We start from the raw sequence: 22,835 nt of genomic DNA on the forward strand, positions 1-22,835 counted from the left end.
ATTTCCGTATGAGCAGATCAGTATATACAATTTATTCCCTCCGAAGGAAAATATCACTCGCAGTGATGAAATACATATTAATGAAGCTGCCATCGGTTGTTTGTGCTATGTCTTATTAAAAATAAATAGTCATGCTTCGTGCATCTGTAGCGCCTTCCATCTGATCCGAGAACTCCTTGCAAAGGAGGATAAATGTATTGTCATGAACTCCCTGAGAGAGGTTGGCAATTATTATCAGTTCCATCACTGGAAACGAGACACGGAGGTTACGCGACTTTCACTGAAATCACTGAGAAATCCTTGGCTGGCTGGGGCAGTGCCCGTTGCTCCTTAGCTCAGGAGTGACGTAGCTGTGGGGGAATTTGCAGTGACTTCGCTGCCGATGGCTTTTCTCTTGTTCTTACTCAATTTATGCAAAAGGGAAGGGAGAGAGAAGGAAGAGCAATTGCAATTTTTTATTTTTTACCTAATCTGCTTCAACACTTACGACCGACTGAATATGGTAAGTGACCTGAATAAGGAATTTGTCAACAGCTTGCTGTAGTTTCAGCTTGTGGAGGTGTGGTGGGAAGGTAGATAGGTGGTTGAGAAGATTTGGAAGTAGATGTCTACTCAAAAGCAACTTAGATGCCCCTCTTCTGTCCAGCAGGATTGTTGGTTGTTTATTATCACTACTATTGCTACTGCTACCACTGTAATACTACAGGACATCTGTAGCAACAGCTAAGCTTCACAATTTAGATTAAAAGTTGTGTATCATAGATATATCATATTTAGTGACAAAAGAAGGCTTTTATTTCACAAGAAAACAGTAAATTAATTAGTTTAGTTAATGTTCCCAAAGAGATGATGTAATGTTGTGTATAATAAATATGCTTTTTAGATACTTGTGCTATTAAGTATTTATGAATTTTCTTATTTACATGCGTTCCTAACCATTGGCAAAAAAGGCAGGGATAAGAACTAAGAACAGAGAAGGCAGGAGGGCACTTGCTGTTGTGGGTGTTGGATCACAAGCCTCACAGACCTCTGTCAAGTGCTTCACTGAAGAGGGGGCAGCACTGACATAAATTCATCACATTTTTTATTAACTAACAGAGAAATGCGACTTTTTTTTTTAACCTCAGCTTTTCGTCTTTCTTGACAACAAAAGAGCAGTAACTATTCTTAAATAAATTAAGCAGAGGGACAGGAACAAAACTTGCTGAGTAGACTTGTATACATTTGCGTAATATTTATTGTATAAAAAAATTTATTTCTGTGCTTTCTTATCCCTTCACTTCAGCAAAAGGCTAGGGCACTCAGCATAGGTCCCAGCATTACTTTTTATGACATGTTCCAAAATGGTTTTAGTATTTTCCTTTGTTTGCAGAAGTACCTTTTTCTATTTGCAGCTTGTCTGCTGTAGGCAAACTGCTGTCAGTTTGTTTCAGCAGTTTGGATCCGGATGAAAACAAAACATACTTTTTCCTGGAACGTTTCCTTTCTTTTGCATTAATGTAAAAATAAATCCTCTTTCTGTTTAGATTATGTTTAGAATTCCCTCACTGCCACAGCAAAAAGTTAATTAAAACTGTCATACATAAAAATCAAACTGATAAGTCTAAATTTAGGTCAATCAAAACAGTAATATACCTCGTATGTTTTAATTTGGATGTTGAAGATAATGTCTGTTAACAAGCAAAGGAAACACTTTAGTAAATCTGTTCGTATAAAGAAATATGCAAAATAGTGCTTCTATTTCTGTATTGATTTTACTTTGGATATCAGAAGACTCTCACTAAATATCCAACACTGACAGCAGACAAAGTTGGGTTGTTTCGAATGAAGAGTTTGGTCTTGTATGTGGGGTTTTTTTTTTCTGAATAGTCTGATTTTTTCTCTTCTCAGTTTTCAATGGGTCCAGCAAATCATCGAAGGAGAAAGAACCTGCTCAGAAACACAAAAGCAAAGAGGCCACACCAGGGAAGGAGAGGAACAGCGAACACAAGGCTGAGAGCCGAAAAGACCAGGCTGCTGCTAATCACCATCCTACTACAAACACTGGCTCCTGTACGAAAGGGCTCACTGCTAACAACCATCATACTCTTCATAGATCGGCTCAGGACTTAAGGAAACAGGTAATGAATTGTACTCTACTGTGGACACATGGGAAACACAGACTTTTAAGGTGCTAGCTCCATTTTCCACTGCCTGGTATAGAGTGAACATGACAGTCCTTAAAAGCATGCTCTGGAGACAGCAGGGAGTTAATTTTCAGTGAAAGAGAGAGAAAGAGAGAAAGAAGGAAAAAAGAAAAGTGATACATGCATGGGAAGTCAGTATGATAAGGCATGCTTTACAACTCTGTCTTTAGATTATCCAGTGTATACATATGAAAGAGTAAAGTTCACATCACTGTTTCTTAAACCTTTCTGACTGGCACTCCTGTTGGCCTCTCTGCTGACAGTGCCAAGGCTGGCAGCACGTGGAAAAATGAACTCCTTTTGCGTACGACTGGTCTGCTCGGGTTATCTTAGAGGCTCACTGGCATTGTAGAGAAGCTGACATTATGCTCAGGTGTCTTGTATAGCATGTGGGTAACGCAAGCCTTGGAGTCTGGGAAAAATATTTTGCCTGATGCATAAAGAAGGTGCTCCAGGGTATTGCCTCCTTCACAGTGAACGTACCAGGTGGGGAGAAATCCAGAGTTTCATGTTACCTGGTTGAAAACCAGCAAAAGAATTCAGCAAGTGGTCTGTCTCACCCTGACTTGTATTTGAGTGTGGAAGTTTAGCAGACCAGTCTTTCAGTGCTTGTGACTGGCATTTGGGCAGGATGCATCTCCATTTATTTTTGATGATTGGATTCAAGGGCTCCTAAAATAGAAACTGTAAAGTAAGTTTTTATAAGAGACTTTCAAAATCCACAGTCAGTGTTCTTATTCAGTTTGGGGCTGGGTTAGCAGGGTACCTGTGCTAGGGCACTGCAATACAGAAAGTTTGCTGCGCTTACACCTTACTTTTTTTTTTTTTTTTTTTTTTTTCCCCCGCAGTGGTTAATTCTTAACAGGCCAATTAGAGACAGTGTTTAGTTGCTGGCATCTAAAGGTTTTTCTTCTAAGTAGGCTGATCTGGACTTCAGTGGAGCTGGAATTGCCGTCTTGTAGGGCCACCAAGGCCTTAAATGGCACCCCTCAGTCATAGGCTTGGAAATTAAAAATGGCAAAAAGAAAAACAGTGGGGCTCTTGCCAAGGGAATCTTTCATACCCTGTGCTGCAGTGGTGTTTAGCTTCTCCTGAAATGCCTCCACTGGATTTGTACTACCTTCTAAATCAAATTTGAGATCCTGAAGGCTATCTGCAGTATATTTCTCTGTACCTGTATAAGACTTCCATTCTTTATTCCCTCGTGGCAATTCTTGCTTATCTAGTCATCAGCTTGAATGCCTGCCACCTTTTGCATGCTTTTGGCTTTCTTTTTTGTGACTACCAGCATCCTGTGGTCATTACTATGACATGCTTTGTCGGGAGCTCTTCATGTTGAACAAGTTTCACAAAATGTAAGGATGCACTTCATATTTAATTGTTTTAACTCACTGGAACACTGAAATGAAATGCTTTAAAGTTGTATTATTGAAATATGAATAGTTAAAATTTTTATGAAAGTCATCTGCCGTCACTTGTGAAGGTAGTTCTGAGAAGGGAAAGACAGGTGTAGAAGAATTTTGTCCACGAACCAAGTTGATTTTGCTTCATAGAATATTAGATGTTTTCAGTTGTGCTATGCAAAATGGAGGGAAATTCTAAAGCAATACAGCACAACCGACAGGCACACCACCCAGACACCTCACAGTGTGGTCCTCAAGCTTTGGAAAATAATGGAGCTGTAAGTTGAGATGGGTTTGGTTTTTTTTTTGGGTTGTTTTTTGTTTGTTTTTTTTTTTAAAAAGGTTAGGCATTTAAATTTTCTTTGGCAACTCACAGTGGTATAAGTACTTTCTTACCAATTTTAATGAAAATGTGGCTGTTACTAATTAGAGGTGGATTATGCATTTTGTCTGACAGAAAGACTTAGCTTTGTGCAAAACCTTAGACTTACCAGTTATGTGACCTTGCTAAATTTCCTGCCCTTGTCCTGAGTCTTTGTTGACTTTTTCAGTATTTTCCAAAAGGAGAGTTGTTTTCCCAGGGTGCCAGCCACATGTGCCTCCTCCTTCCAGTATGTTTTTGTTCCTTGTTCATGTGCATTTACATGGTTTATTTATGTTTGTGGTTTTGTTTTGTTCGGTCTTACAGAAATAAAGGCAGAACACTAGAAATTACCTGAGATTTTCTTTTTTCCTCTCTTTCATTCTTTCCTCTTGTGATGTGCACTTGCACTTGTCGTGTATTCCCTCTCTCTTTCTTCCTCCCTTGCTATCTTCCCAAATCCACTAGTTCAAAGGGGTTGTAGGCAAAGGAAATGTAGTTCAATGGGGCCCTCTCTTGGCCTGATATGGTAATTTAGCTCTGCAAAACTCATATCAACACAGAAGTATTTTTATGAATGAATTCTAGATCAGTTGCATAACTTCAATTTGTTTGGGACCAAAACTGTGTTTGGTATTGCTAATGTTGCTGTTATTACTGTGGTTGTTACCTAACAAGTTGTTTGTTGGCTTTATTTTGTGTGTAAGTGTGTATGTGTCTGGAGGATGGATCCTAGGTGCTGTGCAGGAGTGTGTATGTAGACCAGTTCAAATCCAACAAACAAATTGCTGCAAGACTATGTGCTGGTCCCATTTGCTTTTTCAGAGACAACAAAATTTAAAATCTATCGTATCATCTTTTACTGCAAGGCAAGTGCTCAGTAAAGTGGAGAAAAGAGTGATCTGAAGACAAATATATGTCGGCAAAACTGAGAAGATAGCTGAAAACCAAAGCTAAAATTATTCCTATCCCTAGTTACACCTTTAGCTCGAGACTTTGAGTCATGTAAGGCTAATGTCAATCACTTTGTTACTATGTGAATTAAATTGACTTCTTTCTTATGCGCTCAGTGTAAGCACTGCCTCGGAATGGAGCTGTGGCATAGACCCCCATTTGGTGAACCTGCGCACCTGGCAGTGTGGCCAATTTTTTAGGCTGACTCTGTGTGTGTATGTTTGGTTTGGGGGGAGACATATCAACAGTAGAAAGGTAAGAAAATGCCTACCGCAATTTCTTGTTTCTTTTGGTTCCAATCGTCTGATGGGTCCTCAGAGACAAGTACATACCAGGAAGGCGTAGGTCATGACTGACCAGCCAGAATTTCACATTTGTCAGTGTGAAATCCTGAATCCACCTGTTGCTTTGATGGTGGGCTATGACCACGTTGTTTGTTCCACTTGTTTCCAGCTGGAAGACATTTGTTGCAGCCTATTTCCATTTGAAGCGTGGTCTGTTCTGGTCTATATGGTACTGTTGAATCTTAAACATTATGCCATCTTATCTGAAAAACTCAAGATACCTGTGGGCATTTGGGGAGGGGAGAGGGAGAAGCATTTGAAAACCATTCTATTGTGTCTGCTCTAGAAAGACGATGGTCCTGAGGAAGTTTTCAGCATTCTTTCTTGTGGGGTCTCCTTAGTTAGCAACCAGAAAGAAATAAGTGAATTCCTTATATTATTCTCAAAGCCAAGTGTTCTCTACTTCAGGACCTGTTCATCATTGGAATAACTTCACTAAGTTTGAATAAAAACTCGAAATAGTGTGCTTATAATCTAGGATTGAAGGTCAGATAGCTGAAGGTTATGTACCTGTTCAGTTCAAGACTTGGCCCTGAGAGATCTAAGCTTTCATTGTATGGAGGTATTCTAACAACTCTAAACAGTTGTGATAAGTTGCTGTTTTTTTAATGAATTCAATTTTCCAGAGTTTTGTATCTTGGCAGTTTTAGTGCTGGCCTAAAGCTGATGGTGCTGATGGCATGTTTTCCTTTGAAGAGGAGGAGATGTGAGGATCTTGCCTTTTTCCATGAGCACTTTCTCCATCGCTGTGTTTTGTTCTCAGGCCCTGTGTTACCACTCCTTGCTGAAGGAGTGCCTTGGATGGCCCTTCAGACTTCTGGTCACAACTTCTTCAGAAAAAATCGTAGGAAGGCTGGAGTGACAAGGTACCTCCATACAGCCTGACTGCTTACTCTGAGGTGCTACCTTTGCTGTACCTCACAGCACAGTAATAGAGCTATGGCCTCCTTGAAAGCTTCTGGAAAACCTCCCGTAGAGGAGATTCCACAACATCCATTGACAGCTTCTTGAAACTCTTTCCTTTCCTACTAATGAGCAGGTTTTCCTAGTTGTGCCTCAGATCATTGTTGTAAACAGTTAAAGTTGTGTTTTTGTTTTTTTTTTCCTCCTGCTTTTCCCAGTGAACATGGAAAGGGCATTTGCTCTCTCTTTTCAGAGGAGCCTGTTATACATCAGAAGATAGTTACAGAATTGTCCCATAGTATTCTTTCAGACTAAATAAGCCCAGCTACCTTTGCTTTTCAGTAAAGATCATATTTTCCAAATACCTGATCACTTTGTGCTTTTCTAGACTTGCTCCACTGTCTGAATTTTTCTTACAATGTGGGCCCGATGCTGGGTCCAGCCCTGCTCAGGAAAGCCTATGCTCCCATCTCTTACTTTTGATGTTCTTACTAGTAGGTCTCAAAGTGATTTGCGTGCTTTGTACTACTGTTGTGTTTTGCAGCTCACTGTGGTCAAATGTTATTTCTCCCCTACATGTATTTGATTTGTCCTTCCTAAAAATAGCACTTCCCCTTATTGTAGAAATGTTCTGAAATAAGTTCTTCAAGATTGCCTTTGATTTTGACCTTGCCTTCAAAGTGCTTACAAGCCCCTTCCAGGTGTGTCACTGGCAAATTTTACAATAATCCAAATTACTGATGGAAGTACTTTGTAGAACCAAGACCAAGATAAATCCCCATAGAAAGTTACCTGAAATCCCCTCCCAGGACGGCAGTGAACTATGACAACGATAATTTCTCTTGAGGATGGATTTATTTAATCCCTTGTGAAGCCACTTTAGAATAATTATGTTTAGGATGTATCTCAGGAGCTTGTTTGGTGGAATGTCACGTGGGACAGTGACTGAAGCCCTAATGAAGCAGAGGTGCTTCTTTATCTGCTCAGCCAGGTGTCTGTCAGAAGATGACTAAATTAGCTTGATGTGCTGTTTTAGCAATACAGATGGGGGTTTTTGTTTTGTTGGTTGTTTGGGTTTTTTTTTTTTTGCTTTTGTTTGTTTGGTTTTTGTTTTAACATTATCTTATTACCATTTGTGTGTTTACAAATTAACTGTTTGATGATTTGTTCCAGAATGATTCTAGCGTTTGAAGTTAGGTAGACTCTGCCTGACCTCAACTTATTTCCAGGAGCCATGCCCTAAGTCATCTAGGTACAGTTTAGCACACTGGAGTTGCCTTGCTAGCTCTTTTCTTGAAATTGGTTATGCTATATATCTGGTAAGTATTCAGTCAGTGGTATTTTTGGTGAAGGCTCATGCAAAAGAAACACAAACACTTTAGCCAAAATGTTGCATTTGTTTTCCGTCCCTGTGTGGTGGTTGATCTCTGCTGTCCTTTGTTGTATTTGTATTTTTAAGATATTTATACTTTTCTTTTTTTTCCTATTTCATCTTCTCTCCCGTGCTAACTGAAGTTTCTTTAGCTCCTTGGCCTTTCTGATTTCACCCATGCATGCTTTTGCTGTTCCTGTACAGCTGCCCTTAGTCTCATAATTGTGTTTCCAGTTTTTACTGTGATTCTTTTCTAATTTTCCAGTCATTAGATAACTTTGTAAACAGGCATAATGGCCTGTGCTCTGTGCCCTTCCTATGAGTGGGAATTGCTTTGGTTTGTGTATTTTTCAACTGCTGTGGGTTTGTTTTGGTTTGGTTTGGTTTTTTTTTTCGTTTGGTTGCTTGAGTTTTTTTAAGTCTGTTGTCCTTTCTCTACTGCTGTCATATCTTAGAATTGAAAACTCATTTAATGATCACTGTCACCCAGATTACCTTCCCCTTCCAGTTCTCAGTCAATTCTTCTGTATTAGCCTAGATGAAATCCGTAATTGATGTTCCTGGCTATTTATAAAGCCAAAGATGTTCAATGCTTGTTCTTACTGCTGCAGGCAAGAGGCAATGTCTCAGCAGCTCTCTACCTGTGTCTGCTCTGTGGCATGAGAAAGTGCTGCAAAAGTCAAACCGGAGCCTCCATTTCAAATGCAGAGTACTGCCTACATTTCAGGGGAGATTGGTAAATGCATTTCTGTTAGCAAGTGTTTGCTTTCCAGATAATGTCTCATGTGTTTGGAAAGCTCAAGATAAAAACTCGTGTTATCAGTTAACTGAATTTTCCTTAAGTATTTTTGCCTTAGAAACACAGGAAAGACAAGAATATGGATGGGTTTTAAAAGGATGCTACTCCTGCTCCAGCTTCTGGAGCACAAAGGAGAAAATGCGCACAGTAAATGCCTGTATACACATGTGTGTGTCTGCAGAATCCCCAGGTCCTTTTCCACAGATCACTTAATGCAAGACCATAGCATGATCTTTTCAGTCTCTATTTGATCTCTATTTTGTAACATTTTATCCCTACTTTATAAGTGACTACCGTTCTTGCATTTACTTGAGAGAAGGTGCTGTGTTTACTAATTTGGCAAGGATTTTGAAATCCCACAGGGAAGTATTGTAACTTTGCAGGAATGGTGTTACTCACCTGAGCACTAATGAGGAGTGGTTGTACTGTATGCTTTAACTTTGAGCAGTTTTATCAATGTTCCTGATTTTTTGATGTGTTTTTCTGCACTCATGGTACTTTAAGGAGGGGAGAAGACAATGTTTAAGCTTGTTTAAATGCTGAAATTTGTTTGAGATTTAAACTTGAACTTCATTTATTTCGTAGCGGGGCTTAACTTCGGCAGTGCTGAGCTGTCACAATTCCCTTCGAAGCTAAGGGTTGCTTTCAGTGCTTAACATGTCTTGTAGTTAAAATATAAATTTTAGGTTCATAGCTGGGTGTAAGTGTCTAACAGAAAGCAGTTGAGTCCAGCAATTCTAAGTTGCAATGACACATTAGTAAGTGATGAATATGATGTAATAAAATGTGTGTCAGCAAAACTGCCCAGATATCAAACTTCTAAAAAATGCATTGAACTACTGTATACATTTTTATTTCAAATTAATGACTTCAGCAACAAGATGCCTCCCAAGATTTAATATGTATGACAGACTGGATCCTTCATGGCCGTCCTGCTGTTGGGTGCATAATGTGTTCAATATATCTTTCTTCATGTATGTATGTATAGACAGGAGGTTGGTTTGAATCTCAGTGTGTGTTTTTTTTGCAAAACGTTCCCAGCTGGCTAGTTTGTGTGCCTAGAAGTAAGTAGTAAACTGTGTGTGCACTTAAGGGACATTGGGTGGGAAAAAGATAGCATCTGAGGGCCAGAAGAAGAGATAACAAAAGTATGAGCTTGTAAATCAGACTACCTGTGTATTGTGATACTGTAACAGGCTTTCTGGTAGATAAGGAAGGGAGTAGTGCAAACGAGGGACCTCACTCTTCTTAATGCCAGAGGCTTTGTACCCTCCAAAAGCAAGACTGGCTTTCTGGGGACTTTTTGGTTAATTTTTAAAAAACTATTTCTATGTTATTTTTTTATTGTAAATGCCCAGTCCCTCCTCTTGCCTGGGTGAAAACCATTATATGAAGATTGTACGAAGGGGCCAGGAGTCAGGACTGCAGAGTGTGTTTGTTCAGCGACTAGGAAGCCGTGGCTGAGTGCTAACACTACTAATTTACTTTTCTGTTTTCTGTTTCCTTCCTTCTGCCCCCCCTGCGACACTCCTGGCATTGCAGGTTTCTAAAGTCAACGGGATCACTCGAATGTCATCTCCGAGTGCAAATGCAGCCAGTGCCAAAAAGATGAGAGAAGTCAGACCTTCACCGTCCAAAACTGTGAAGTACACTGCAACAGTGACAAAGGGAACTGTCACATACACCAAAGCCAAGAAAGAACTGGTCAAGGAAACCAAACTAAATCACCACAAACCCAGTTCACCTGTCAACCACACAATCTCAGGGAAACTAGAAAGTAGCAATGCAAAAACCCGCAAACAGGTGCTATCCCTTGGAGCATCCAAGTCTAACAATACCGCTGTTAATGGTGTAAAAGTCAATGGCAAGTTGAACCAAAAGACATGCACTAAGGAGGTGGGGAGACAGTTAAGGGAGGGGCTGCGCAATTCAAAGAGGAGGCTGGAAGAGACGAATCACATAGACAAAATACAGTCGCCCACCAAGAGGATGAAAGGGGCCGTCAACTTGGCAGAAGCTGCCAGCAAAAAGGCAGCAGTAGAAAAGCCTTTGCTGAATGGACACCTTAAAAAGGAAGTGCCAGAGAAGAGTTTGGAAAGAAATAGGCCGAAAAGAGCCACTGCTGGAAAGAGTACGCCAGGGAAACAAGCACATGGCAAAACTGAAAATGCCTCCTGTGAAAATCGTTCTACCTCTCAAGCGGAGTCCTTGCACAAGCCACAAGACTCAATGGGAAAGCACGAAAAGGGCAGTAGTAAGTCTGGGTGGGGGATGCTGGGGGAGATTCCCATCCTTAGGCCCTCCACCAAGGAATTTCATGACCCACTGATATACATTGAGTCAGTCCGAGCTCAGGTAGAGAAGTATGGGATGTGCAGGGTGATTCCTCCTCCAGACTGGAGACCTGAGTGCAAGCTAAACGATGAAATGCGGTTTGTGACACAGATTCAGCACATACACAAGCTAGGCAGGCGCTGGGGACCCAACGTGCAGCGGCTGGCCTGTATCAAGAAGCACCTCAAATCTCAGGGCATTACCATGGACGAACTCCCACTCATAGGTAAGGGCTGTGGTTTCATTGGCCTTTTGCCGCTGCTTGTTAGTGTCCGTATACAACTTTATGCTCTGTTTGCCTTTATGCTTAACCGAACTCCTGTTCAATTAACACTTGCAGAGCTCTGGATCTCTCTCTTTATCCCTTGGTCCCTAGGTTGTTGGAGAGCTTTCCAGGGAGACTTTATATCACCACTTCACTCCTGCCAGCTCTTTATTTCACCCAGGGAAAAAAAATGCTATGGGGGGTCTCAGTCTCCAGATTTCAGGATGTTCTCCTTTCCCTGCTGCTTATTTTTGTAGGTAGTACAACTACAGATATAGATAGCCTCGGTTTAAATGTTGCCTCAGAATATTTTTCGGACATTTCTGAAGATGTTTGCCAAACAGGTTGCAATGCTGCCAAGCTTTAATACAAATATTTTTTTTCACTTCTTTTAAAAGCATTTAACCAAGGGGGAAAGAAAATTTCTCGGAACTGACTTCTATTTGGGTACTCAGACACTTAAAATCACAAATTTGCAGTGACCTGCTGACATTTAACAACCATTAAGTGTCAAGAATAGGCAGTAAAATGTGGTTGATTGCAAAATGGAGGTTTCATTATTTCTCCCAGCAGGTGTCTGCCAGGGCTAATGCCTGAGTGAGAATCACTTATTTAACAGAATTCTTGGTTTATGGTCTGCTGTCAAATATGACACGTGACAAAAATGTGACAATAGTTTGTAAAAACATGACAACAGCCGCATGCAAATAAACTATTGAATGAGCCACCTCCATCTCTGCTGCTTTTGCAGTAAGTAGTAACAAACTTGTGGTTTTAATTTTTGCTGGCCTTTCCCTTTCTTCTTGAAGTGTTTTGAGTCAGAGCTCACAGAACCTGCATGTTGCAACTTGAGGCGAGCGTTTTGCCTTTGGGGCGTTATCCGATCAGAGGCGGCTATCAGCGCTACTTGGATTAGAGGACACACTTTTCTGTTTAAACTGTTCACAATGCTTCCCCCCTCGCCCATTTTCAAACTTTATTTTGTATCACATATGGTAAGTGAGTGAAAATGCTTAAAAGCACACAAAGAGATTGCAGAGTTTATGGTGAACCGATGCAAGGAACAGCAGAGAAGTGACAGAATTTAAAGAGGGAATGAGGGTTAGCACTCTGTTGCAATAGCCGTGCAAAAATGTTCAAGGAAATCTGAAAATTAAAATCACTCAAGCAGCAATAAGTGAACATTTTGTATGCCTAATGTATGCAATGGTTGTATGCTAATAGAGAAGAATAATGAATTAAATTTACATTGGCAGGAGAGAGAAGAAAATGTGCAAGACAGCTCGATTAACGCTCCTGGAACAATGTTAACTTTTTAATGAAATACCTTAACTTGGCATTAAGATGGCATTAATGTTAATTATTTGTATTATTTAAGCACCTAAGAGGCTAATTAATAGACAAGGCTTCTATTCTGCTGGGTGCCATATAACCAGAGAAAACAGTGTTCTCTTACAACATTTACATCCTATGCATCCTTTCTGCAGTGAATTTCCTACATATGTTGTGTTTAAAATTAAAAACAAAATGGAGAAAAGAAGCTGGACATCATCAGTGTACAAATATGAGAAATCTATTGGTTCCAGCCAGAAAACTATAAAATTATCTGTGGTGATAAATGCATAGTAATTTAAGTAGATGTGCGTACATATCCCTCCTTTCAGGGCCAAATCACGTTTCCATTGAAGTAAGTAGGAGTTTTGCCTATGAATTGTGTAGTGCTAGCATTTGGCATTAAAGACATTAAATGCATACCTGAAGATTTAAGATACTTTTTTTTTTAAAATAAGCTTGCTGACTAGGCAATTAAAAAAATTCCTAATTTAGTGAAATTAAGACAAATTTAAAAAAAAAAAAGTCTGTCGCCATTTCTTCATAACATTTGCCAGGTTTGCTAGTTAAGCCATTTTGCTGTAGGTGCTTATAAATGGGATTAAAACTTTTTTTTTTTTTTTTCCTTCCTTTTTTAAGAAAATATTTCTTCAGCCTTTTGGGGAAAGTTTAAGGAACATGCTTAGGTCAATCCTGGAAAACATCAGCCTGAGATATAAATGTTTCCAAAAGTTATGACTACGTGAAATGGAATTATAATCGAGACCATTTTGAAACCTTAGCTGTAGCTGGCCTTACAGAGGATCTGCCAGATATGCGAGGCTCTGGCTGAATGATGCGCTACTCGAGCTCTAATATTGCACAGTGATTATGAGACATCATTCCATGATGCGGGAGAAAAATCACATTTCTTAAATAGCTCATAAACAGTATTGAAACTCAGACCTTAAGCTGGGTGCGCACTATTTGTCCCACTGGAGGATGCATACAATGTTAAAATTGGACCACACTTATTTCAAAGTTAGGAGTGTGTTACTCAACTTTATGTAGGTCACTGAATCTATTGGGATGGAAAGCCATCTTGAATTATGCCTTCAGCTTATTTGTGAACTGTGCATATAAAACTCTAGACCAAAAAAAGTAATAGCCTGTAATAGAGGCCAGCTTGAAAGATATTTTATGGGGAAGATTAAAGAGGAAAGAAAGAAAACTTTTCAAACTTGTGGGTTGTTGTTGTTTGTTGTTTTTTTTTTCTACAATGATGTTTACCTTTTCTCAGCTTCCAAGACTTAACCATTTTGACTGTCCAAAAAAATTAATACGTGGGATAAATCTGTTGCCCCATGGCCCTGCCTCCACCCTTGTCATATGCTCCTCAAAGCCTTACCCTTGGTTTTGGCTGCAGCCAAAATCCTGTCCCCTCTTTTCGCACATTTGCCCAGCGCTGTGTGGGCAGCATTAGCGAGCAGCCCCTGGTGCTGCTCTGCCTTGGTCACAGCCATTGTCATCTCAAAATGTTGCATGTGGGTTTACACTGCTGAGCCTCCCTCCTTGCTGGATTGGCAGAAGTGATGGAAGAGGGGAAAGCAGAGGGAGGAAGGAAAATTTGGATCAGCTGTGAAGTGTCTGAGATGCAGCTCAAGGTAGACTGAAGAGAGGAATACTGCTTGCATGAGCAAGCAAGATGATATGGCTGGCCTTTAAGATGCTGTAGCTGTGCATACAACAGTGATTATGTACCATAACGCTGCTTCTTGCACTTCTCTGTTGTATAATAGCGTTTCTAAGTACTCTGAAACGCATATGGCGTAATGATTTTTTACTTTTCTCAAAGAAAAAGGGGAAGGAGAGACAATGTGGTGGCAGCGATGTTGACACAAGTTTTGTATTAATTGTCTTTTTTTCCTTCAGCAGTGCCCTGTTGAGTTGTAGGTGGTCTTTTGTCCGTTTCTTCACTCTTTCTACTGATGATTTATTTCTGTGCTTTAAGAGTATGATGTTTATTGTTCCTCATCCATTTGGCTGCTTTTTATGCTGCAGTTTGTATAGTCCTCCGTTTTTATTTTTTGACTGGAGTGTGAAATGTGCTAGTCATCTTAAAACATACAAAAACATAATGGAATATAAAATATGAATGGCCTCAAACTGGAAGAACAATGTCTGGAACGTTTTTATGCAGTTGCAGGCACCAACCCCAAACTCCTGCCTCTTTTTTTTTTTTTTTTTTTTTTTTTGAGGATTTTTCTACCTATAGTGAAATTAATTATGTTACTGTACTTCTTTTTAAGTACTAATTGTATTCAACGTGTTGTGCAGACATTAGATAATTTCACCTCCAGAAAGGATAGGTACAATCTTTTTGATTGCTAGTACCCATCTTGACACTTGTTCTCCTTTTTGCTGGTATAAATCAGATGTGGGACTGGTGATGGGCAAGGGGAGGGTGGGAGTGTGCAGGCTGTTAAAAGGCTGGGCCACTCTCTTTTCCCTGACTGCTGGTTAATGACGAGGGGAAAGATGCATGTCAGGAAATAAGTGGAGGTGCTCTGAGAAGAGAAGGGAATGAAACTCGAGGAGGAGAGCAAGTTTAACCATAGGGAAGGCTATTACAAATAGCAAAATATGATCTACTCAATGAATTAAGTGGGCAAAACAGTGGTGCATGCCTGTCTTTAGTAGAGATAGGGACAATCCTGCTCCAGTGCCCAGATGACCAGGCCTGTATGGGCGGTGTGTCCTGTATGTGCCCAGCCTGGTAGCATGCTTGACGTGAGCTGCCTGCAGCTTTCCTAACCTGCTCCTGTGTTTCCCTTTCCCCTCCTCTGCTGCCTGGCACACTTGGACCCCAGGAGGCTGTGAGCTCGACCTGGCCTGCTTTGTCCAGCTGATCAATGAGATGGGGGGGATGCAGCAAGTGACTGACCTCAAGAAATGGAACAAGCTGGCAGACCTGCTGCGCATCCCCAAAACTGCACAGGACAGGCTGGCCAAGCTGCAAGAAGCCTACTGCCAGTACTTGCTCTCCTACGACTCCCTCTCCCCTGAGGAGCACAAGAAACTGGAGAAGGAGGTCTTGCTGGAAAAGGAAATCTTGGAGAAGAGGAAAGGACCTTTGGAGGGACATTCGGAGAATGCCTACAAGTTCCATTCCTTGCCCCGGTTTGAGCCCAAAAACGGACTCATCAACGGCGTGGTTCACAAAAATGGCTTCCGCAACAAGTTAAAAGAGGTCGACGTCCCACTGAAGACAGGCAGGCGGCGGCTCTTCGCTCAGGAAAAGGAGACGACGAAGGAGGACGACGAGGAGGAGGAAGGAGTTCTTAGCGACTTACACAAGTGTATATACAAGGTAACCAGGCGAGCCTTACCAGTTTTGTTTTGCAGAACTGATGATGCTGTCATCTGAGTGGCGTCTGGGTGCAAATCCAGCTGGCTAGGGGGAGTCCATGGGCTGCAGTGCCACCCCCGAGGCGGCAGCGCAGCCAGCAACTATCACAGCTGGGCGGTCTGGTGGCTTTATCCTGATCTGCCTGGCTCTCGTACGATGTCTGGAAAAGCTGGAAGGCGTTATTGTCACAACAAGATGCACTAGGCTCTGCCCCCTCTTCATCTACTTGTGAGGTTCCCTGAATAGCTCTGCCCACTTATCCTTGCAGACACAGTTTTTATTTTCATTTTTTAGTGACATATAAAGCAATGTTCTGCTTTCTCATTCCTGCTTCTTGCAAGTCTCTTGCTGAGCAAAGTAGTGCTCCACATCAAAACTAACATTACTAGAAATACTACTACATTTAGAAAGGGCAAATTGAAATGCAAACAGTGTTTTCATCCACGATGCCAGATTTTGCTCAGCACTAGCAGTCACATGGATGCTTAGTCCCCCACGTATCAAATACATTCATTTACGAAGGAATGCTGACTCTCTCACTGTATTTTATTTGGCAGTCTCCTACTGTGGAGCAGAACTTGGCACTACAACTTGCAGTGCAATCTTGAGTTGCGTTGAATTGTGCCGGCCTCCAAGAGAAATATGGTGTTGAGTGTCTGTTCCCAGTAAGGGAATATGCTGTTCTTCCCATTCAAGTCTCGCTTCCATCACCAGGAAATAAAGCAAGATAGTCCAAAGTGGCTTATTGTTAAGCTATTTAGGGACTGCATGAGCTCATGACTTGAACGTGAAAAGCTTACTTCAGGTTTCTTTTGCAGCCTGTTATGATTTGTCCACCCAAAAATTCTTTTACTCGAGGATTTGCCTCAATCCCACCTTTGAAAAGCAATCTCTTTGCTGTGCTGCTGTTGGAGAGAAGCTTATCTAATGACAGCAGCATTTGTGAATAGCGAAGTGGCATTTCTGTGCTTAATAGCCTGTGCTTAATGATGTTAAATGAAAAATTTGATACAACTTACCCTGACTGCTGTGTGAACTTAGTGGGGAAATGCTTCAAACCTAGTGGGGAAATGCCTCCACCTTGTTTTCCAGTGCAAGTCCCAAGCTAAAGTTTAGAAGATACAAAGTAACTCAAAAAGCAAGATTGGGATTTGTGAGAAGTATCTTAATCAGACTTAGAAAATAAAAAAAAGACAAGCAAGCAAAGCGCAGCTAGTATAACCAGCCTGAGTCTGCTGAGCCCCAGGCCTTAACCCCAAAAAGCCGAGAGCTCCCATATTGCTGCTGCTGCCCAGTAAGTCCAGCAATACTCAGTAGAAATACTTCTGTTCTGAGCTTCTGAGAGAAGCTATGAGAGACAAGCACCGCTGAACCTGCAGGCCAGTGCTCTCCCCACCCACCAAAGCAGCTGCAGCACATGGCAGCTGCTCAGGCAACACCTCGAGTTGTCTGCCATGGTGCCGGCAGCTTCCTGGATGCTGGGGCTTGCTTGTTTGAATCCCGTCCCACACTCATCTGCGGTGCAGAGACCAGGGACTGCTGTCACAGGCAATAGACTGGGGAGAAAACAGAGGGAAGCAAATCTGTGCTGGGTTTCTGGAGAGACCGCTGCTATGGAGCACTCTGCGAGACACCTGGTCTGTCTGCGTGCAGAGAGGTGCATTGCTTCGTTTTCACAGCACTTAGGGGAAAGCTCTGTAGAAGGACTGATGCATGAGAACTGGTTATGTCACTTAGAGCAAGCCTCAAGATGTAGAAATAAAAAATTAATGCATCAATCTTGATGTACCAGGGTAAGCCACAAGACTTGTACGATGACTGTAGTTCATCACGAGGCTTTTTAATAAGACTGAGGTGAGATGGTGCTGGTTTACAGATTTAAGCAGAGAGTACTTCATAGCTTTTTATAAAACAAGCTTTTAAATCCTGTATTCTCAGGTTTTCTTAAATAACGGTATTCTCCTGTGCTTGTGTCTGTGGAGGGGAAGGTATTCTTTACCTGTTAACATGTTTGTGAGAAGATCTGAAATTTCTTTAATAGGACATGTACTTACGTTACAGTTCCCACAGATGATGGGACTGTAATGGTTCCTTTTTAAAGCATGTTTCTAATTCTAATTACAAATAAAAAGCTGACCCCTTTGATAAATGCCCGGGTCAATAGATTGAGGGCTGGAGGATAACATCATATGGCTGTAGTCCAGTTTAGTCCATAAAGTCTGTACTTCGGACCATGAAGAGGCCACATGTTTAGGGTTTCATGCAGTAATTTCTGCAACCAGCACATGCTTGAGCTGGAATGTGTTTTTAGGAAGAGACATCCAGTCTTCCAGGAGCTCTTACCACTGTATCGCATGTCAAGGTTAGAGTAAATCTCCTTTGTTGTTTGGATGACTTTCTGCCAGGGCTTCCAAATTAATTTCAGTCTTGCTGCTTTCCAGGCTGTGAGGCCTGCTGTGCTTTTAAGTGTGTGCTGCAGGCTGCTGTGCTTGCTTTCTTTACTCCTGAATGTATGGCTTTTCTACCTGACTAATAAAATGCCGTTTGTAAGTACGTGAAGTAAACCGCTGCCGTCAAAGAAGGATCTGCTGCAAGATTTTCACTCTTCTCTTCTTTCTCCAAATTTGGCTCTGAAAATATTTTAAAAATCTGTACTGGAGCTGACTGAAAGCAGCATTTGTTTCCATACAGAGCAAACTGAAGGCTTGTTAGCAGACCCGTTAGAGGGACACAGAGAAGAAATCACCAACCGCGTTTTGCCAGCCCTCACATGAAACTGGCCCAGAAGTACGATGCTGAGCTCTCTTCAGCCAGGGACTCAATGTTTTTGGACTCTGCTTCACTTGTGATTTTGAAATCTCTGTTTTCTGCTCATATTTACAGTTGCTTTAGTGTCTATAACACTCCCAGCACTGCAGTGTCCTTCTCTGTGCCTTCCCTCTGGGCTTGGTGGTGGTGGTGATGCTCTGGGTTGGCTCTCATGGGTGATGTAGAGGCCATGGAGAAGAATGAGAAGAAGAAATTGGAAATTTTGTTCCTTAAACCTTCGTCTGTTTTATTGTTGCAGCAACAGAGACTCTGCTCAGTAGCTTGAAGCTCTCAGGACAGTTGTTGAACTGTTGAGACATTTTTGAAGGCATTGAAAAGGGTATTTTACTCTTCGGCAATTCATTTTGTGTTCTGGTTAAAATGCTCCATTACAGCATTCTAAATTATTTTCTGAGTTGGCATTAGAAAATTTTATGAGGTCCCTCAGATTAAAAAAAAAACCAACCAAACAACAAAAACTGCTCAAACATTTAATTTGTGTTACAGCTTTTAAGACACTAAAAAGATACCAAATTCTTGATAGAGGAAGAAATGGGCATATGCAATTTTAAAAGGCTGAACTGTTCAGTTTTTCCACTTTCTTTTTTTCTTGTTTGCTGCATATCTGAAAATGGAAAGATAGTTAATCTGGGAAGATGAGTCCTTATTCTTATGTTTTTGTGTAAGACTAGAGGAAGAGGCAAGTAACTGGGATGAGGAGGCTGCTGCAGAAGCTGCGTTGGTTTGTGAGCAGTGAAGCCTATGCTCAAGTGTGACGACTGTTGGTGCGGGCCCTGCATTTTACGAGAGGTTTTGTTGTAAGAGGCTGTCTCAATAAAGGATTCATGAGGGCATTAAAAGATGAAGGAAATTGCTTCGTGTATTGCAGAGCATCCAACTCTGAAGTTTATGGGAATCAGAGGGCCGCAGGCCCTGGGCATTTCACAAACTTTTTTGTTACAGCTAATTATGCTGCATTCAATTAAAAAAGTGACAATGTTACAACTGCAGGAGCATGGCAAAGTGATAGACTTGGCCTCTGGGGGAAAAGCTGCTTGTATAGTTGTTTCTAGTTTACTCTTGGGCATAGTTCTTAAATAAATTAAACACAAGAAAAGACTGAGGCAGTTTGGCAGATCTGTTTCATAATTGAAAAACTAGAAAGGTAATAGTCCGAGTACTAAAACATTCATTTACGTGGAGTTTTTAAGTCTGTGGTTGCTCAGATGGGCAACCAGTGGACACGATGAGAGTTAGAGAAAGGAGCAGTAGATCTAGTGAGGGGGCAAAGATACTTTCAACTTCACATTTGCAGAGCGGTGCTAGTTTCTGCCTGCAGCAATGCCCACAAACCAGTATGGCCACGGCAGCTAGTGGGACACCTGCCAGCTGTCATGGCTCGCAGCTTCCCAGGGTGTTTCTTCTGCCCTGGAGTGGAGAAGGCAGTAGAGGTGTCCCTGTCTGGCATAGCAGTATGTCTGGGCTGAAAGGAGCAAGTGGGTTTTCTCCAGCATTCAGAGGATGCTTCCCAGAGCATCTGGTACTGCAGGTATGTGTGAAAGCAGGGATCCAGAAACTTAGGTGTAGCTCAAGAAGAAAATCAAGTCAGATCCTCTTCTCGTACAGCTCCTAGAGCAGTGCCAAGAAAGAGTGCACTCATTTGGCAATTTTACTGTGTTTTACTTTTCTCAGCCTTGTAATAACAGGTCCTGGTTGCTTGCATTTGAACTGCTTTTGTTGAATTGAGCATAACTAGTTTTTGTAAGCAGGTGATTACAATAATCTTGGTAAACTCTACTTTTTGTGACCCCCTTCCATCACATACAATACTAGTTTGATGCTGAACTTCCTGTGAGTTTCTGAAGTCTTTTGCACCTGTTTCTCTGTATGTAAAGAGCGTAGGCACATGGTCCTTCTATCACATAGTGGATTTGATTGTAAAATACAGGTAGGGTTGCATACTGGGTCCTTTGCAACCTGTCATAGAAAGCTGGGCCATGTCCATCTTCTGTATTTATCAAACACAGAGCGTCATGTTGGACGATGTAGTGTATGTGGCCTTCTGAGAATGTTCATTTGGCCTTTTAGATGGTTGGTTTGGTGATTCAATGTGATTAAATTTCTGTATCTTTTGAGATATTTTTCCCTCAGATAAGAAATGAGCTTTAGACCCATATATGTTCTGGAGATGTCCTCTTTCCCCCTATTGTGATCTGGGATTGACCATGTAAGGAAAAGAGTTGAGGCCAGGGGGAATGGAGGCACTTTTTTTTTTATTTTAACTTTTAATTTTATTTTCTTTTTCCACAGGGTAGGTCTGTTTCTTTAACAACCTTCTACCGAACAGCAAGAAACATCATGAACATGTGCTTCACAAAGGAGCCTACAGTAGCTGAAGTAGAGGTGAGGCCAACACAAGGGGTGGTAAAAGTTTTTATTTAAGGGCGTTGAGTATGGGGATTCAGTATAGTTAACATTCAGGCATTACCATAAGCAGTTTAAGGCTGTCTGTTGTGGGAGAAAAATAAATGGTTAGGTAGACATGGTACTGATTCTTCCTTTAATTTTTTTTTTTACATTTTTAATAAAGGTGTTGATGAACTGAGGGAGAGAAAGAAGCCTTAATCTGTCATGTGGTGAAGCACAGGAGCCAAGAGTATCTGAATTCTGTCTTCCCAATTCATTGTTACTTTTAAGTGTTTATATTCTTATTTTTAAGCAGTGGTTTAAGTTGAATTACACTGAGGTCGTGAAAGCCCTGTAAATTTCTAGGGTTTATATTTTAATGAGAGATACCTTGTTCAGAAAATTAAAATTGCATTATCGCTTTCTTACCACAGCAAGAATATTGGCGGATAGTGGAACAGAAAGATTGCCATGTAGCAGTGCATTGTGGAAAAGTAGATACCAACACCCATGGGAGTGGCTTTCCCGTGGGAAAATCTGAACCATTTTCAAGGTAAGATCACCAAATCCCCCCACTTTGTCGACTTATGCAAGCTGCCCTGTTCTTCTGAGCAGAGGTTGGGGCATGAGGCTGGGTGGGCAGCTTGGTGCTGGGGACGCTGGCACTAGGAACGTGCACTGACGTGTGTCTGCCTATTTGTCACCCCTCGAACAGGCATGGGTGGAACCTCACAGTCCTTCCTAATAATACAGGATCCATCCTGCGACATCTTGGTGCTGTGCCTGGTAAGCAGGTGTCCTCTAAATGTGATGATGTGGTCACCAAAGTCTTCTCCTTCTTTCTGGCCCCTCTGTTCACCAGCTTACTGGGTAGATACACACTTGTATGTAGCAGGTGGTATTTAAAGCAATGAAGGCAGGTGTGCAGATTAAGAGTTAATGAATAGTTGAGACCGTACACCTGGGAGGAACCGGTTGTGCTTGCAGTGTCCCGTTCCGTTGTTGCCAGTACACGGGTGTTCTTGCTTTGTCTCAGAGTGATGAGGGACAGAGCCGTGCAACTTCCTTACTTGCAAACCTGGGCTGTAGCACTGTGTCCTGATTCTGGCCAGGATAGAGTTAATATTTACCTGAGCTGGGTGGAGAACTGAAGCTGGTAGCCCCTATGGCTGGGATAGTTAACTAATTAGCTAACAGCTGGGGTTAATTTACCCAAATTAGCCAAAGGGCTATTCCATCCCATCTGACATCATGCTCAGTATATAAGTGAGGAGGGTGCTGAAGGAAGGCCCTGCTAGTTGGAAGAGACTGGATGTGGAGCTCTGTTGTGAGCTATTGTACTGTATTTGTGTTCCATCACTCTCTTGTTTTCTTCTGTCATTACTGTTAAATTTACTTTTTGTTCAATCTCAACCCGCGTGTTTGGTTTTTTTTTTCCTGGTTTTCTTTTGTTTGTCAAATCTCCTCCTATTCTCTTGGAGAGTGGGGGGAGTGAGAGAGAGACTGCGTAGTCTGGTCCCCGTTGGGGCTGAACTACGACACACTGTCAAAGCAGTGCACAAGTTTTGTGCATGAATTGTCACGAGTCCTCCAGCTGCATATGTGCCATTGCAATTTACTGATAGAAACATTAGCTGAAAGCAAAATTCAGTCGCCTGTGCAGGTGTTGAGCCTGAACAAACCAGCTGTGAAGCAGGATTCATGTTTACAAGTACACGTACATGTGACAACATGATGCAACCTGCTCTGATCAATGGCATTGAGCTTCAGTTATGAGTATTTGTAAATTGTCTAAAGAATAGAAGTTTTTTACAGCTATTAGAAAACAAACATGTTCAAGGGCACTGTAATTGGCTGGTAAATATTTTGATAGTGGAAAATCCTGAATTTGTTAAATCACTCTAGTGGGAAGACTCAAAACATAAGTGTCAGCTCCTGGGTAAAACAAGATTTTCAACTGAAACGCCTTCTCAAACTGTC

General features: G+C 41.5%; 1 protein-coding gene across 3 annotated transcripts in view; it reads left to right on the top strand.

Moving 5' to 3' along the window:
• The window catches only part of JARID2 (jumonji and AT-rich interaction domain containing 2), a 225,360-nt gene that overhangs the window by 182,584 nt on the left and 19,941 nt on the right, over positions 1–22,835 (top strand). For all 3 annotated transcript variants that reach the window (XM_086740168.1, XM_086740167.1, XM_086740169.1), the window contains 6 exons: positions 1,891–2,120; positions 9,865–10,882; positions 15,103–15,602; positions 20,760–20,852; positions 21,290–21,408; positions 21,571–21,641. In XM_086740168.1, the coding sequence (XP_086596294.1) occupies positions 1,891–2,120; positions 9,865–10,882; positions 15,103–15,602; positions 20,760–20,852; positions 21,290–21,408; positions 21,571–21,641 (2,031 nt within the window). The remainder of the gene's footprint in view (positions 1–1,890; positions 2,121–9,864; positions 10,883–15,102; positions 15,603–20,759; positions 20,853–21,289; positions 21,409–21,570; positions 21,642–22,835) is intronic.

Source organism: Chlamydotis macqueenii, chromosome 2, assembly GCF_036417535.1.
Source record: "Chlamydotis macqueenii isolate bChlMac1 chromosome 2, bChlMac1.mat, whole genome shotgun sequence".
NCBI lineage: Eukaryota > Metazoa > Chordata > Aves > Otidiformes > Otididae > Chlamydotis > Chlamydotis macqueenii.